This window comes from Choloepus didactylus, chromosome 10, assembly GCF_015220235.1.
Source record: "Choloepus didactylus isolate mChoDid1 chromosome 10, mChoDid1.pri, whole genome shotgun sequence".
NCBI lineage: Eukaryota > Metazoa > Chordata > Mammalia > Pilosa > Megalonychidae > Choloepus > Choloepus didactylus.
The window spans coordinates 69,640,989-69,654,898 of record NC_051316.1 but is presented as its reverse complement, the minus strand read 5'-3'; the positions used below and the strand labels follow the sequence as shown (position 1 = coordinate 69,654,898).

At 33.0% G+C, this 13,910-nt stretch overlaps 1 protein-coding gene across 1 annotated transcript in view; it reads right to left on the bottom strand.

Annotated features, from left to right (window-relative positions):
* The window catches only part of FOCAD (focadhesin), a 341,517-nt gene that overhangs the window by 206,014 nt on the left and 121,593 nt on the right, over nucleotides 1-13,910 (bottom strand). The window contains exons 12-15 of the mRNA XM_037798691.1: nucleotides 5,985-6,089; nucleotides 4,871-4,972; nucleotides 4,203-4,333; nucleotides 2,062-2,188 (exon numbers count right to left, since the gene is read on the bottom strand). Coding sequence (XP_037654619.1) covers nucleotides 2,062-2,188; nucleotides 4,203-4,333; nucleotides 4,871-4,972; nucleotides 5,985-6,089 — 465 coding nt within the window. The remainder of the gene's footprint in view (nucleotides 1-2,061; nucleotides 2,189-4,202; nucleotides 4,334-4,870; nucleotides 4,973-5,984; nucleotides 6,090-13,910) is intronic.

The following is a 13,910-nucleotide window of genomic DNA, read 5'->3' as shown; positions in this document are numbered from 1 at the left end:
CTAAGTGCCAGCCCCCAGAGCTCAGAATACCTCAGGATCCTGTCATATACACTGAGATCCATCACATGAAAGGCCATCAGCTGAAGGGCTCAGCACCTGCCGCCTGGCCATGTACAGTGTTACCAGTGTCCTGCCTTGGATCATTCTCAACAGCCTAGTGCTTGGGGGCTCCCAGTACCTTTCATTCTTCCTGTCACTACTGGATTTTGGCAGGAGGAAGGAATAGAGCGATAGCTTTTTTTTTATTTTTAAAGCTTTCAGTGAAACATTACGTACACAAGAAAAGGAACAAGGTGTAATTGAGCAGTTTGCTACCACATAGTGCCCATGAATAGGGGAAGAACTTCACAAGTCCATGGTAGTCTTGGCCTTGTCTTTGTCTTCCCTGAAGGCATCTCCACTCTTTGAAGCCAGCAGATTCTCAAGATGAAAAAGAAAGCAGCATGCATTGTCTGTACAAACATGCAATGAAATACCCCAAAGCTTTTCTTACTACACAGATCTCTCAAGTCCACTTTTAAGTGATTTCTTCTTTTCTTTATTATTTTCTTATATTTCTATATGTATAGTGTAATAGTCTTTTGTTAACTAATTTTCCTTTTCCCTTTAATGATTAAGCATGATCATGACCCTTTTTAAGCCTTACCTGAGAGAAACAGTGCCTTAAAATAAAAAAGCATTAATGAAATGAAACTATGCACAGAATAACTTTCCTCTACTTATTCTGTACGTGGCCCTCCTCAGTGCCAATGTGCTGCAAAGACATGCAGATGCTGCACAACAGATTGCAGGAAAAGTGACAAGAATTATGTCTGTAGGTCACACTATATACTGATTTTAGAGGTGGGTGACAACACAGTGTTTTGCCTTCCACAAGGAAGCTTGAAACAAGAAATTTTCAGTCCACCTACGAAACAACAAGGTTAAGCTTGCTTCATCTGCCTGGTGTCCTGCAGAACTTTCACAAGAGATTATTATTGGAGAGGTTCAGTTTAAAACCAGCAGCAGCACCAATACCTAGAGCCCCACCCACCCACCCAACCCCCCCCTTTTTTTTTTAATTTTGGAGAGAAGTTTATAAATGCTTTACTGTTCAGGCAATCAGTTTCTAAACCTGACTTGGTGGCAGTGTCAAATGTATTTATAAAACAAGGTTAGTCATATGTAGGACAACTGAAGAAAAACTGGAAAAAAAGAAAAACAAGAAACCTTGAACACTGAAGCAACCTCAAACATCTCTTTATTGTGATGATATATTTTTATAAGGAAAATAAATATTCAGATGATCAGGAATGTATATAACTAAAGGATATCAAGAAAAAGAAAAAACAGTATGCATTTAGAAAGACAGAATTATGAAATTATCAGTGCTTAGAATGGGGCTAAGGGAAGTGCTGACTTGTAGCAAAAGTTGGGAGATAAAGTCTACTGTCACCCACTGTAAATGTTTGCAAGTGGACATTTCTAAAACAGGATCATTAAAAGTGATCTCTAGGAATCTCAAAGCTTTGACTTGCAGGCTTTGCATTTTGTATATGGGAAAGAAATACGACAATTCTAGTTAATTAGACAATAGCCCCAAAGCCCTTGCATTTGATGCATTTTGTTTTAAAAACAAGGCCTTGTTTTTCAGCTTCATCTGCAGTTCTATGTGAAGAATGATAAATTAGTTTTTACTTGTTTTATTAATAAAACGTAATTTGGATATCTTGAGTAGATGGTTTTGTGATTTAGGTGGGTAAACTATCTTTGTAACAGATGAGTTATTTATAAAAATTAAAAAACATATATTCTAAAAAAATATATAAATAAATAAATAAATAAATAAGAACAAAGAAAACCCTGAAGTCTAGTTTTCTATAGTCTCAAGAAAAAGTTTACATGACCATATTGTTAGAACGAACTCGTAAAGTAGGTCTTGCTTCACTCTTCCAAATAAAAATCGCTGGTAATGAATGTTCAAACTAGCAGTTACTTGAATCTCAAATTCCATCCTTATAGTCACTATGCCTTAGAAAATATTTTCTTCAAAATTATCTATAACTATTCAAAAAAGCTTACCTCAGCTTGGCAAAGTGCGTGAAGACCTTGTAACACCAAGGCTGCCGGAGTAGCTTGATCAGATTTGGTACATTCGTTCAACACCTGAGAAATAGCTGCCAACATATCTGCACCATGCTGATAAGGCCTGGAAGAAATAAAAGTTTAAAAAGAAAATTAAAGCTAAAGAGATATTACCAATACCTCCTTTGCCTTTTGTCTAAAGAAAAAGAATTGATGTTTTTTTTACTTATATACCTATTACATGTTACACGTTAAAATATTAACATATTTTTTCTTCAAAAACTTGCATCATAACAATTTCTGCTTTAATTTCATGCTCGTTTTTGATCTAGAAATATTATCACAAAAGGAGGGACTTTTAAACATACTTTACTCCTCCTAAATCACAAATAACTATTGTCTAAACTAAGAAAAAATTGAAGTCTATAACAATGATCATAAGAATTGACTTTCCCTATTGAGATTATCAGTAGAGAGAGAGCTATTACTGCCTGGTGATTGCTGTGATATCAGATATTGACTATAAAAGCAAGGATTTGGGATCAGAGAATGATTTATGGTAGTAGTGATATTAACAACTATGGTTTCTTATGTAGTTACACCTACCATATGACAATGATAAGAATAATGATGATAAAAATAATTATACAAATTATAACTGATTGAGCATCTCCCTCATGCCAGCCACTCTGCCAGATTCATTCATTCATCCTCGTCCCCTTCCTCTCCCTCTATTCCACATAAATTTCCTTGTGCCATCCCCAGGATACCTTTAACTTCATAAAGAAATGCTCTGGCCCATCTTCTACATTCCCTTAATAATATAGTACTTTTCTCTAATTAACAAATGCCAATTAACAAAATTGCCTGACGGAGCCTATTGTTTCACTATTGCACAAATAGAAATCATTTTCCAAAACTGGAAAAATTCAAAAGACCTTGAAGCGGTAATTGAAAGGAGCACTGAATAAGTTATAAATAGACAAGTATTCTGATCTGGTCTAATATTTAAACTTGGGAACGTATATTAAAGCTGAGGCTCATTTTAAATATATACTATAAGAATGTCACTTAATAATCCTATTTTCTCTAAAATTTATTCCATGCCAACCACCAAAGGAGAATCCAAACTCTGAGGTCTTCGGTCACATATAGGTGCCTTGATGCTGAGGTCATTTTTGTGTTGCTGAAAGCTTACAAAAGAGGCAGAGAAGCTGAGGCTTAGACTCTTATGTACTCTGATCCAAGAATTTACTTGAAATAGGAATCATCCATGTTGTCACTATCTGGGCCAACCTATTGCACAACTTCAGGAAACACCATTCACACTGTTCTCATTAACAAAAGTGAGAATGATGCTCCCAGAAACTGTACAAAGCAGCAGCCCAATCAGCTGATTTCAAATGCACTACATCAAAAAATCTATTTCCTCCCCAAACATTTTTACCCTGCTCTATGCAACAAAAAAAGTTCTGGCAAGGTAGAGCTGTCAGTCTTATAACATCCTGCTGATTTATTAATCTATAATTTAGAATTCAGAGTCATCTCCCTAATAACTTCAGTCTTCCTAAAAGTTTAGCAGATATCTGGAAATTTTATATCATCTCCTTCCTTGTTACAATTCCTAATGATTCCATGTAATGAATCACAAATAAGGCCTTCCTTGTTAAAATGCCTTATAAAAGTTAGGCATAAGATGGAACATAAGCAAGAACAGCTTATCACTACAGTCTACTGCTTAGGTTTTAGGGATCTAAATACTACCCAGAATTAAATTTTTATCCAGCAATTAAATTATTACCCAGAAAAGGATATAAAAATTCTATAAGCCAAGTTATAAGACTAGATGTAAATTGGAGAGCCATATTTGCTTCTTAAAGTACTGTGCAATACTACTAACTTTTATAATCAGAAAACTTGCTCTGAAAAATAGTTTATTCTTACTCAAATATCCTTTGCCAGTCTCTATCCACTACACATCTCAATTATCAATCAAAATACTAGGTCTAAATTCACCTCAGTCCTTATAAGTAACCTATTCCTTCAGACTAACTGTACTAGCTTTTCGCTGGAAACAAAAAATTAAACCCAAAATAATATATCACAACATGCCTTCTCAAAGGTTAAGCACATCTTACCTCTGCTTACATATATCTCGGATCGATGCTGCTTTAGCAATCAGTTTCTCCCACTGGACCTCCTTGTCCACAGACAGAGAAGGCACATCGGACATGGCCATAAAACGCTGCAGTTCAGGATAAACACGATCCTAAGAAAGCAATTTCACATGCACAAAAAAGGTAATTTCTCAACTTGAGCTGAGTAATTATTATCCACTCTTATGTAGCATTTTCACCCCCAAATCTTGCATTTGCATTGCAAATTATAATGTATTTCTTCTAATCAGCAAAGAAGAATACTGTTGTGATTACTGGGGATTTCCTTACAGACCAATGCACTGTTAATTTCATAAAACAAGAAGAAAATGGCTAAATCTTACCCTAAATACAAAGGCTCTAATCACTTATAACTATATTTCTATCACTTCCTCACACATACAGAAAGAAAATTTTTAGAAATAAGGAAATCAGATTATTTTATATTCTCATCTCTCCCTGAGAGTTAATCACAACTGACTGAATTACAGTTCAAAAGCATCACAAATAAATCAAAACATCTCAATGCAATCATTGATGCTACTTACTAATACTACTAGATCAAAGCACTGTCATGCATAATAACAAAATTAATTTTCTTTAGTGAAAGAAACATGTTTAATACTACACAAGTGTATATCTGAGCTTACCTGCTTTTCCCACAAAGATGTCAACAAGCGCAAAGTGATAGCTCTTAGTTGTGGAGTTGTTCCAAACAGTTGTATTACTCGTAGAATTTGTCCTATGCACACCTGGAAAATATTGAAGGAACTTTGGTTTCATAAATGTAAATGCAGACAACCCTGAGGTTACTAAAAGCATTTAAAACCTATTATTGTAAAATGTAGACTGAAAGGGAAACTTACTGCAGTATTATCTATCTTCTGAAATGGGGGACAGCTTTAGAGGGGCTAGGCACCACTCACAGGGACATAGGACCTAATCTGAGACAATAGCCAATGGGAAAACTTGGATAATAAGTGATTTAAAAGAATTAATTCCTAAATATTGCAAGAAATCATTTTGCCGTCTTCTTGACCAAAAGGGGGATGTGAGGGGAGATGAAGTGAGCTTCAGTGGCAGAGAGATTCTGAAGCGAGCCGAGAGATCACTCTGGTGGGCACTCTTACGCACACTTTAGACAACCCTTTTTAGGTTCTAAAGAATTGGGGTGGCTGGTGGTGGATACCTGAAACTATCAAACTACAACCCAGAACCCATGAATCTCGAAGACAGTTGTATAAAAATGTAGCTTATGAGGGGTGACAATGGGATTGGGAAAGCCAAAAGGACCAAACTCCACTTTGTCTAGTTTATGGATGGATGTGTAGAAAAGTAGGGGAAGGAAACAAACAGACAAAGGTACCCAGTGTTCTTTTTTACTTCAATTGCTCTTTTTCACTCTAATTATTATTCTTGTTATTTTTGTGTGTGTGCTAATGAAGGTGTCAGGGATTGATTTAGGTGATGAATGTACAACTATGTAATGGTACTGTAAACAATCGAAAGTACAATTTGTTTTGTATGACTGCGTGGTATGTGAATATATCTCAATAAAATGATGATAAAAAAAAAAAAAAAAAAAAAAAAAAAGAAATAATTTTGCTTTTAGACTTTACCAGCTATAAAACATGTCTCAAAAGGGAAGTGGTAATCAGTACAAAAATCAACAGCTCAAAAATTTCATGATACCAAACAGAATTCAATGTATTATTCTTATCTCACTTTCTTTCTTCCTCCAAATAAGGTGGTTAACATACTAACCTTGTGAGCACCGAGAGTAGGTAAAGTATACAAGATATCATTGTATAATATAGGCTCCAGTGGTCTTCCCAATTTGAACATCAAAACTGGAATCAAATTTGGTACCTAAAATGAATTTTTAAAACATATTATGTATTGATCTAAAACAAAGCAGTCTCTATTTCTCTTTTTTTCAAAGGAATACTATGAATATTAATGAACTAGAAGACTCAGAGAATGTAAAAGTTCGTCACTAATAAGAGTGCAACTAACCTTTGTTGTTAGTGGTAATTTCATAGTATCACTAATATTCTCTTTTATAATTAGCTTCCAAAACTGAATCAAAAAATATTTTTCTTAAAAAACTATGAAATGAACACTCAGCAATACAAAAGTAAAGATGTATCCTGCCCCAGAGAAGTTCAGAAGTTTAATGAGCACTTGAGATATGTAAATAATAAAATAACTCCACATAGTGAAATATTTAATTACATGATTCAAACATGAAATAATTAAAATTACTGTACTAGAAAGGGGGCCAACAGCCAAAGTTTCCTGCCAGGTCCCCATTTCAATCCCTATGCATAAAACAATAAAATAAGAAAAGCAATTCATACATGGATCAGAAGACAATATTGTTAAGATTATTAAGATGGTAATATTCCCCAAACAGATTCAACACAATTCCAAACAAAATTCTACCTGGCTTCTTTGCAGAAATTGAAAAGCTTATCCTAAAATTCATATGGAAGAGCAAGGGACCCATAATAGACACAACAATATTGAAAAAAAAAGGAAGTTGAAAGAGTCACATTTTCTAATTTCAAAATTTACTACAAAGCTACAGTAATCAAAACAGTGTAGTACTGGTATAAGGATAGTCATATATATCACCAGAATAGAATTCAGAGTCCAGAAATAAACCCTTACATTTATGGTAAATTGATTTTTTACAAGGATGCCAAGAAAATGCAATGAGGAAAGAATATTTCTTTCAACAAATGGTGCTGTGACAAATGGCTATCACATGCAAAAGGATGAAGTTGGATCCCTTCCTCAAAGCATATGCAAAACTTAACTCAAAATGGATCTTAGACGTCAATGAATGAGTTCAAATTATAAAACTCTTTAAAAGCATGCAACAAGAAGGATGAACCTTGAGGACATTATGTTGAGTGAAATAAGCCAGACACAAAAGGACAAATATTGTATGATCTCACTAACATGAAATAATTATAATATGTACTCATAGACATAGAATATAGAATATAGGTTACCAGGAGATAAAATGAGACTAGAGAATGGGGAGCTGTTGCTTAAGATGTACAGAATGTTTAGGCTGAATTTAAATGAGTGGAAACGAATAGAAGTAATGGTAGCACATTATTGTGATTATAATTAACAGTGCTGAATCATGTCTGAATGTGGTTGATAGGGGAAGTTTATGGTCATGTATGTCACAAGAAAGTAAGCCAGAAGTTAAAACTTGGGACTGTATAACTCATTAAATCTTATGGAAGATGATGACTATGATTAACAATACAAATATAAAAATTTATTCCATGAACTAGAACAAATGGAGTTAATAATAGAGTTGTATATGGGAAAAAACACATCTATTGCAAACTATGGATTACAGTTAACAGTAATATCTTAATATTCTTTCATCAACAGTGACAAATGTACCATACCAATGCTAGAGATCAATGATGGGGGGATTAAGGCATATGGAATGTTTGGGGTTTTCTCTCTGTTTTTTTGGAGTAATGAAAATGTTCTAAAATTGATTGTGGTGATGAATGAACAACTATGTGATGAAACTGTGAGCCAGTGACTGTATATTTTGGATGGATTGTATGGTATGTGAATATATCTTAAAAAGATTGTATTTAAAAAAAAAAAACTCTCCTTGGGTTACAAAAAGTTTCTGAAATATGACACCAAAATCACAAGCAACAAAAAGTAAATAAACAAAGAAACAAACAATATTTCATCAAAAGTAAAAACTTTTGTACTTCAAAGGATACCACGAAGGAAGTGAGAAAGAAAACCCACAGGATAGGAGAAAATATTGCAAATCGCGTATCTGATATGGCATTTGTACCAAGAGTATAGAAAGAACTCTTAGAACACATTTTAAAAAAATACAAATAATCCAATTATAAAAAGGGCAAAAGATCTGTATAGATTTCTCAAAAATATAAATATATACAAATGGCCAATAACTAAATAAAGAGATGTGCAGCATCATTAGCCATCAGGAAAACACAAATCAAAACTACAATGTGATACCACTTTATACACAGTAAGATGGTCATAATTAAAAAAAAAACAGGCAATAACAAGTGTTGGAGAGGTGTAGAGAAACTGGAAACCTCATACACTACTGGTAGGAAGGTCAAATGGTACAGCTGCTTTGGAAAACAGTCTGGCAGTTCCTCAAAACGTTAAACACAGAGTTACCATATGAACCAGCAATTCTACTCCCAGGTAGAAATTAAAACATATGCCCAAACAAAAACTTATTCATGAATGTGTATAATAACATTATTCATAATAGTCAAAACTGAAAACAACCCAAATGCACATCAATTGATGAACATTTGGTATATCCAAACAATGAAATATTATTTAGCCATAAAAAGAAATGAACTTCTGATACATGCTTGAAGATATTATGCTAATTTAAAGAAGCCAGACACAAAAGGCCACATATTGAATGATTCATTTATATGAAATACTCAAAATGGGCAGATCAATAGCGATAGAAAGTAAATTCCAAGTTACCTCGTACTGGGGGGTGTTTGGAGAAACAAGAAGTGACTGCTGATGAGTGTGGGGCTTCTTTTGGGGGTGATGAAAATGTTCTAAAATTGACTGTAGTGATGACTGCACAATCCTGTGAATATATACTAAAAGCTGAATTATAACTTTAAATGGATGAATTTTATATATTAATTACATCTCAATAAAGCTAAAAAATTCACTTCAAAATCTTTAGTGAATATCTACTATGATCAAAGCACTGTACTTGATGGCACAAAATGTGGTGCCATAAAAATTTAGCATAATGTGTTATCTAGTATTTGTTAAATGTCCTCCATCTGTACTAATCTTAGAGTGTCTGTTCCTTCTAAGCTTAGAAGACATCTACTTCAATTCAATTTCAGAAGGGAAGAAATCCTCTTAACCCGACCAACAAAAAGTGACAAACATTAGTTCATTAAGGAGTTTTGCCGTGATATATCATGGCAGCATATGGAGCCATGCATGTAATGGCCACAGCCTCATAACAAATAGCCAAAATTTAAGATATTTTTAACCAGTGCTGAGGCTCTATTGGAACTGAAGTTCCATCACATTCACCTTGAGCAAACGAAAAGAGACAAATTTTTGAATTGCCCCTTATTCCACATTTTATTTAAAAACTAACGGTCATCTTCAATTGCCTTGCACAGGTCTCAACTGAATTATCCCTTCTGAGAAAGATTTCTACCAAGACACTTTGACAGATTCTTAATTCCAGGAAGGACAATCACTGACATTTTACAAAATAGTATATTTAGTTATGTGGCTTTTAAACAAATATTTTAGTTATATTATCAGGAGAGGAAAAAAGTACTCTTTTTATGCCTGAGAGTAAGGTTCCTTTTTGAGCCTTGGCCCAAATAAGTGCGTAAGGGGTTTATTTTTCTCTGTACAGTTCAAAAACCAAGAAACAAAGTAAGAAATTTTTATGGTAAATAGTCCTAGACTTAATAAAGTCTTCAGACTATTAAAGCTCAAAATTAAATTCCCAATTCATTGGAAAAGAACAAAATTGATGGTTATTTCATTAGGAAACCAGTCCATACTTGGTTTCATTCCAAAAATATTTTCCACAAATGAACACTTATATATAAGTACATGTTGGTACATATGTATAAATAAACACATATACAATTGCAAATCATAAATCTGATATATATAAAATTTGAGCTATCATCACTAGGTCTTGATCCCCCTGCTCTAGAATCTTCTGCTCTCTAGAGGCAGAAAAGAAAATGACTGTTCTTGCTTTAGCTTAAATTTAAAATAAACTGTTAAGTGCCCGATTAGTCACTGTTGCAAGTCCTGGTTTCATAAAACTTTAGGTATCCAATGCTCTCTTCGCTCTAGCACTCAAGTACTTGATAACAAACAAAAACGTATTCAGAATCATAGGATTCATTTTTGAGTCAGAAGAGGCCTTGTCAAGTTCATTTAGTCAAACAATTTCATTTTACAAACGATGAAACTGAGGCCCAAAGGATCACAAAGTTAGTTGGTGGCAGAATAAGGTTGGGAATCTACCTCTCAATTTATTCCTCCATCTTACCTCAGCAGAGTCAAAGCAAACAAAGATTCTAGGCTATCTATAATAGGAATGAAAAGCTATCATGTAAGTATTCTCCCCAAAGTTGAGAAAAAACAAGCAGGACAGACACAAACCAGCATCTCCCTGGAGTCAGAATATAAATAACAATGTATAAAAATCCAACTCTAGATTCCCTGAAACACCTACGTTAGCAACATTTCATGAAGCTGCACAGAAAACAGCATAATCTCTCAGACAGTTTTATAATGAAAATCATGAGTAGTTCTATCTACTTACGAATTACAAGAAAAGTTGTAATTCATCTTAATTGTAAGAGAAGACAATATATAATTAATGTTTATAACTATTCCTCTTTTTTAAAACTATAAGAGGGAATTAAAATAAATTATTACAAAAAAAAATCAATGATCCAAGGGAAAAGAAATAATTCAAGACATGATCACCTAGTGGAGGTAAGAGGCAAAAATACAAGCAAAACCTGGCTTCCTCTAACTTTTCGGACTCAGGTTTTATAAACCTAGACCTGAACTACAAATGTACTTTCTTTGTTCTCATTTTACTCATATCTCTAGATTAAATCAATGCTAAGCCATCTTTGCATAAGACTTTGTTCCAAAGAATGGAACTAAATTCTACATACACAAGTGTGTTTGCCATTTAGTAAAACAATGGTAAGGTAATAGAATGCATTTGGTTAGAAAAGAAAAGATAAAATGTGAATTTTATATAACCAAGAATCTGCCTTAACGGTATGTAAAAACAAAAGCATAAATGCATTCCTTAATAATTTTAACATTAAAAGGGACTTTTAAAAAGTATTTATTCTACAAAGAAAATAGCATATTGTACTCTTAAGATTTTGAATATTAGTTAATTGCACCTCTTCAATTACCTGACATTTCTACTTGTGGTACCTGCTTATTTTTTAAATAATACATTAGAAAGCAGTCCATTGATGGAAGTTCTGAAAAGGAAATCATTTCCTCAACCTATAAAGAATCTGTGGGCATACAGCAACTTTAAAAGAAAGGTAAACATGGTACAATTTTATTCCTTTAAGGTTCAAATTATATTTATATCATAATATTATAATTAAAAACATTTTCTAAGGTCTTGAAAATTAACCTTTGACAACCAAATAAAGTCATGGAAGAAATGTATCTGGAATAACAAAGGCCCCTACCAAGCAATCTTCGTTATGATGGTGACACCACTCTGCCCTCATTCCAGTGCAGTTTGAGCATCTAATCTGTAGTGACTCCTCTAATTATAACAGCTAACATTCATTGAATACTCACTACTATAAATACACTAAGCACTTTATAGTAAATCAAGATAATCAATCACCAGGTTCCAAATGACAAAAGTGAACCTCAGACAGGCCAAATACTTTGCCTGAAGTAACAGAGCGTGTACATAGTTGAGTTACGATTGCAACCCCAGTATTAGGTATATACTTGGAAGAACCGAAAGCAGGGACATGAATGGACATTTGCACCCTGGTGTTTATGGTGGAGAATTTCAGAAGAAAGAACAAGATCAGCAGAGGGAAAAATATGTCAACAACAAATAATGAAGAAAATTCCTCAGAACTGAAGGAACTAAATTTCCAGATTGAAAGAGTCACCAAGTATCCAGCACAAAAGATGAAAAGAGATTCACAATAAGGCACATTCTCCTGAAATGTCAGAGTACCAGGGACAAAAGAACATCTTACAAACTTCATAAAGGAAACATTAGAAAAAAGAGGTTTACATAAACACACTAAGAAATTTAAGAATCAGAAAAACAGGATTTTTCCACAGCAACACTGGAAATTACAGAAGCAATAAGAAAGTAAACAAGACTCTGAAGGAAAACATTTTCCAACCTAGAACTCTACACCCAGCCAAACTAACCCTGGTACAATAGTGAACGCTCACTAATATTTAGTTAATAAAAAAAGAAAACATACGTACATATTATTATCAACAAATGATTTGATATTCTAAATAAAGAAGACAAAAATAAATAATATAAATACAGACCTCAAAAGAAAAATGAGCAAAGCCTATTAATCCAAAATTCAAAGGGAAAAAAAAAAGCAGCAAATAAGAATCTTAAGAATATGTAACCTATTAATTATTAAAACTGTAAATTATAATGAGACAATAGTCTCATATGTTAAAGTTTTAAATACTGTTAAATGACAAAACAATGTAAAGATCCATTGAAATATACACTATAACGTAATTCTGGAAGAGTAAAAGGTGTCATAATGTTTCTAAAAAAGAAAATGCTCAAACTTCACTTAAAAAGTTCAACTCTTGTCTGAGATTTGCTTTCAAAATAATATTACAAAATTGGGGGTAGGAGAGTGGAAGGTATAAAAACTATTGAGGCTACAGGATGTATATATCAGGTTCATAACGCTATTCTCACTACTTCTGATAATGCTTGAAAATTTCCATATTAAAAGATCAAAAATTTTCTCATATATTATTTTCTATATATAAATTTATTTTAAAAAGAAAATCAAAATTTGGTAAAATTAAAGAAACAAAAATTTTCCCAAACATATTCCATAACAATTTTTAACAAAAAGAAAGCACCTAAATATTCAGCAACAATTTTTTTTAATCTGGTATATCTATGCAATGAAATATTTACAGTCATGAAAAATAATGTTTTAGAATAATAGTGATGTGGGAGAAAATCAAGATTACAAAAATTTTATGTAGTACTTATATAAACCATAAATATACATTAAAATGTTCATAGTAGTTTCTCAAAAATTTTGTGATTACTCTTAAATTTTTCATCAATTTACTTACAGTAAAATCTCTTCAACAACCATGTTATTTTCATAATCTGAGGAAATCAACCAAAAAAAGGTAAAACAAAGAAGAAACTTGCACATTAAAAACTATGAATAACAATATGCAAAACAGATGCTTAAAAAACACTGTAAATATGGTTTTTACTATAACCACAAGGAAAAAAAAGACAGAGAAATACACAAAATTCTGTGTTTTTGCACTATAAAACAGAAGAACTGAAGAAAGACAATAGATATTTTCAAATACTTAAAGGTATAACATGTAAAAGACAAACTAGGTTTATTTTATGTAATCTCAAGTAACAGAAAAGCATCCATGGGTTTGATATGGAGAGGAACTTTTTAAAAGACTTTTTAGAAAATAGAGTGGGCTGCCCCAAGAGATACAAAGTTTTCTATAACAGAAGGTACTCAGTAAGAATGATAACCACCTACTGGGGAAATATGTACTGTAGATATTCAAGTATTAAACAGTAGAAGTCGAATTTTTAAAGATTTAAAGCCTACGACTTAAACAAATGTGACCTAACATAAATTAATCAAAATGCAAGTAAATATGTGTGCAGAAAAGAGTTAACAAAGAATACCTGAGACTGCCATCCTTCAAAAGTCGTATCTGCAAGGTTGGCTCTTGGCTGTATGTGGCAATTGGGATTTCAGGACTATTTCCACCATTCTCTAATTGATAAGAGTAACTCACCAAGGTCTAAACTGTTTGTATAAACAATATACTTAATACTGAACATCTGCTTTCCTTCTAGGAGTCTAAAAT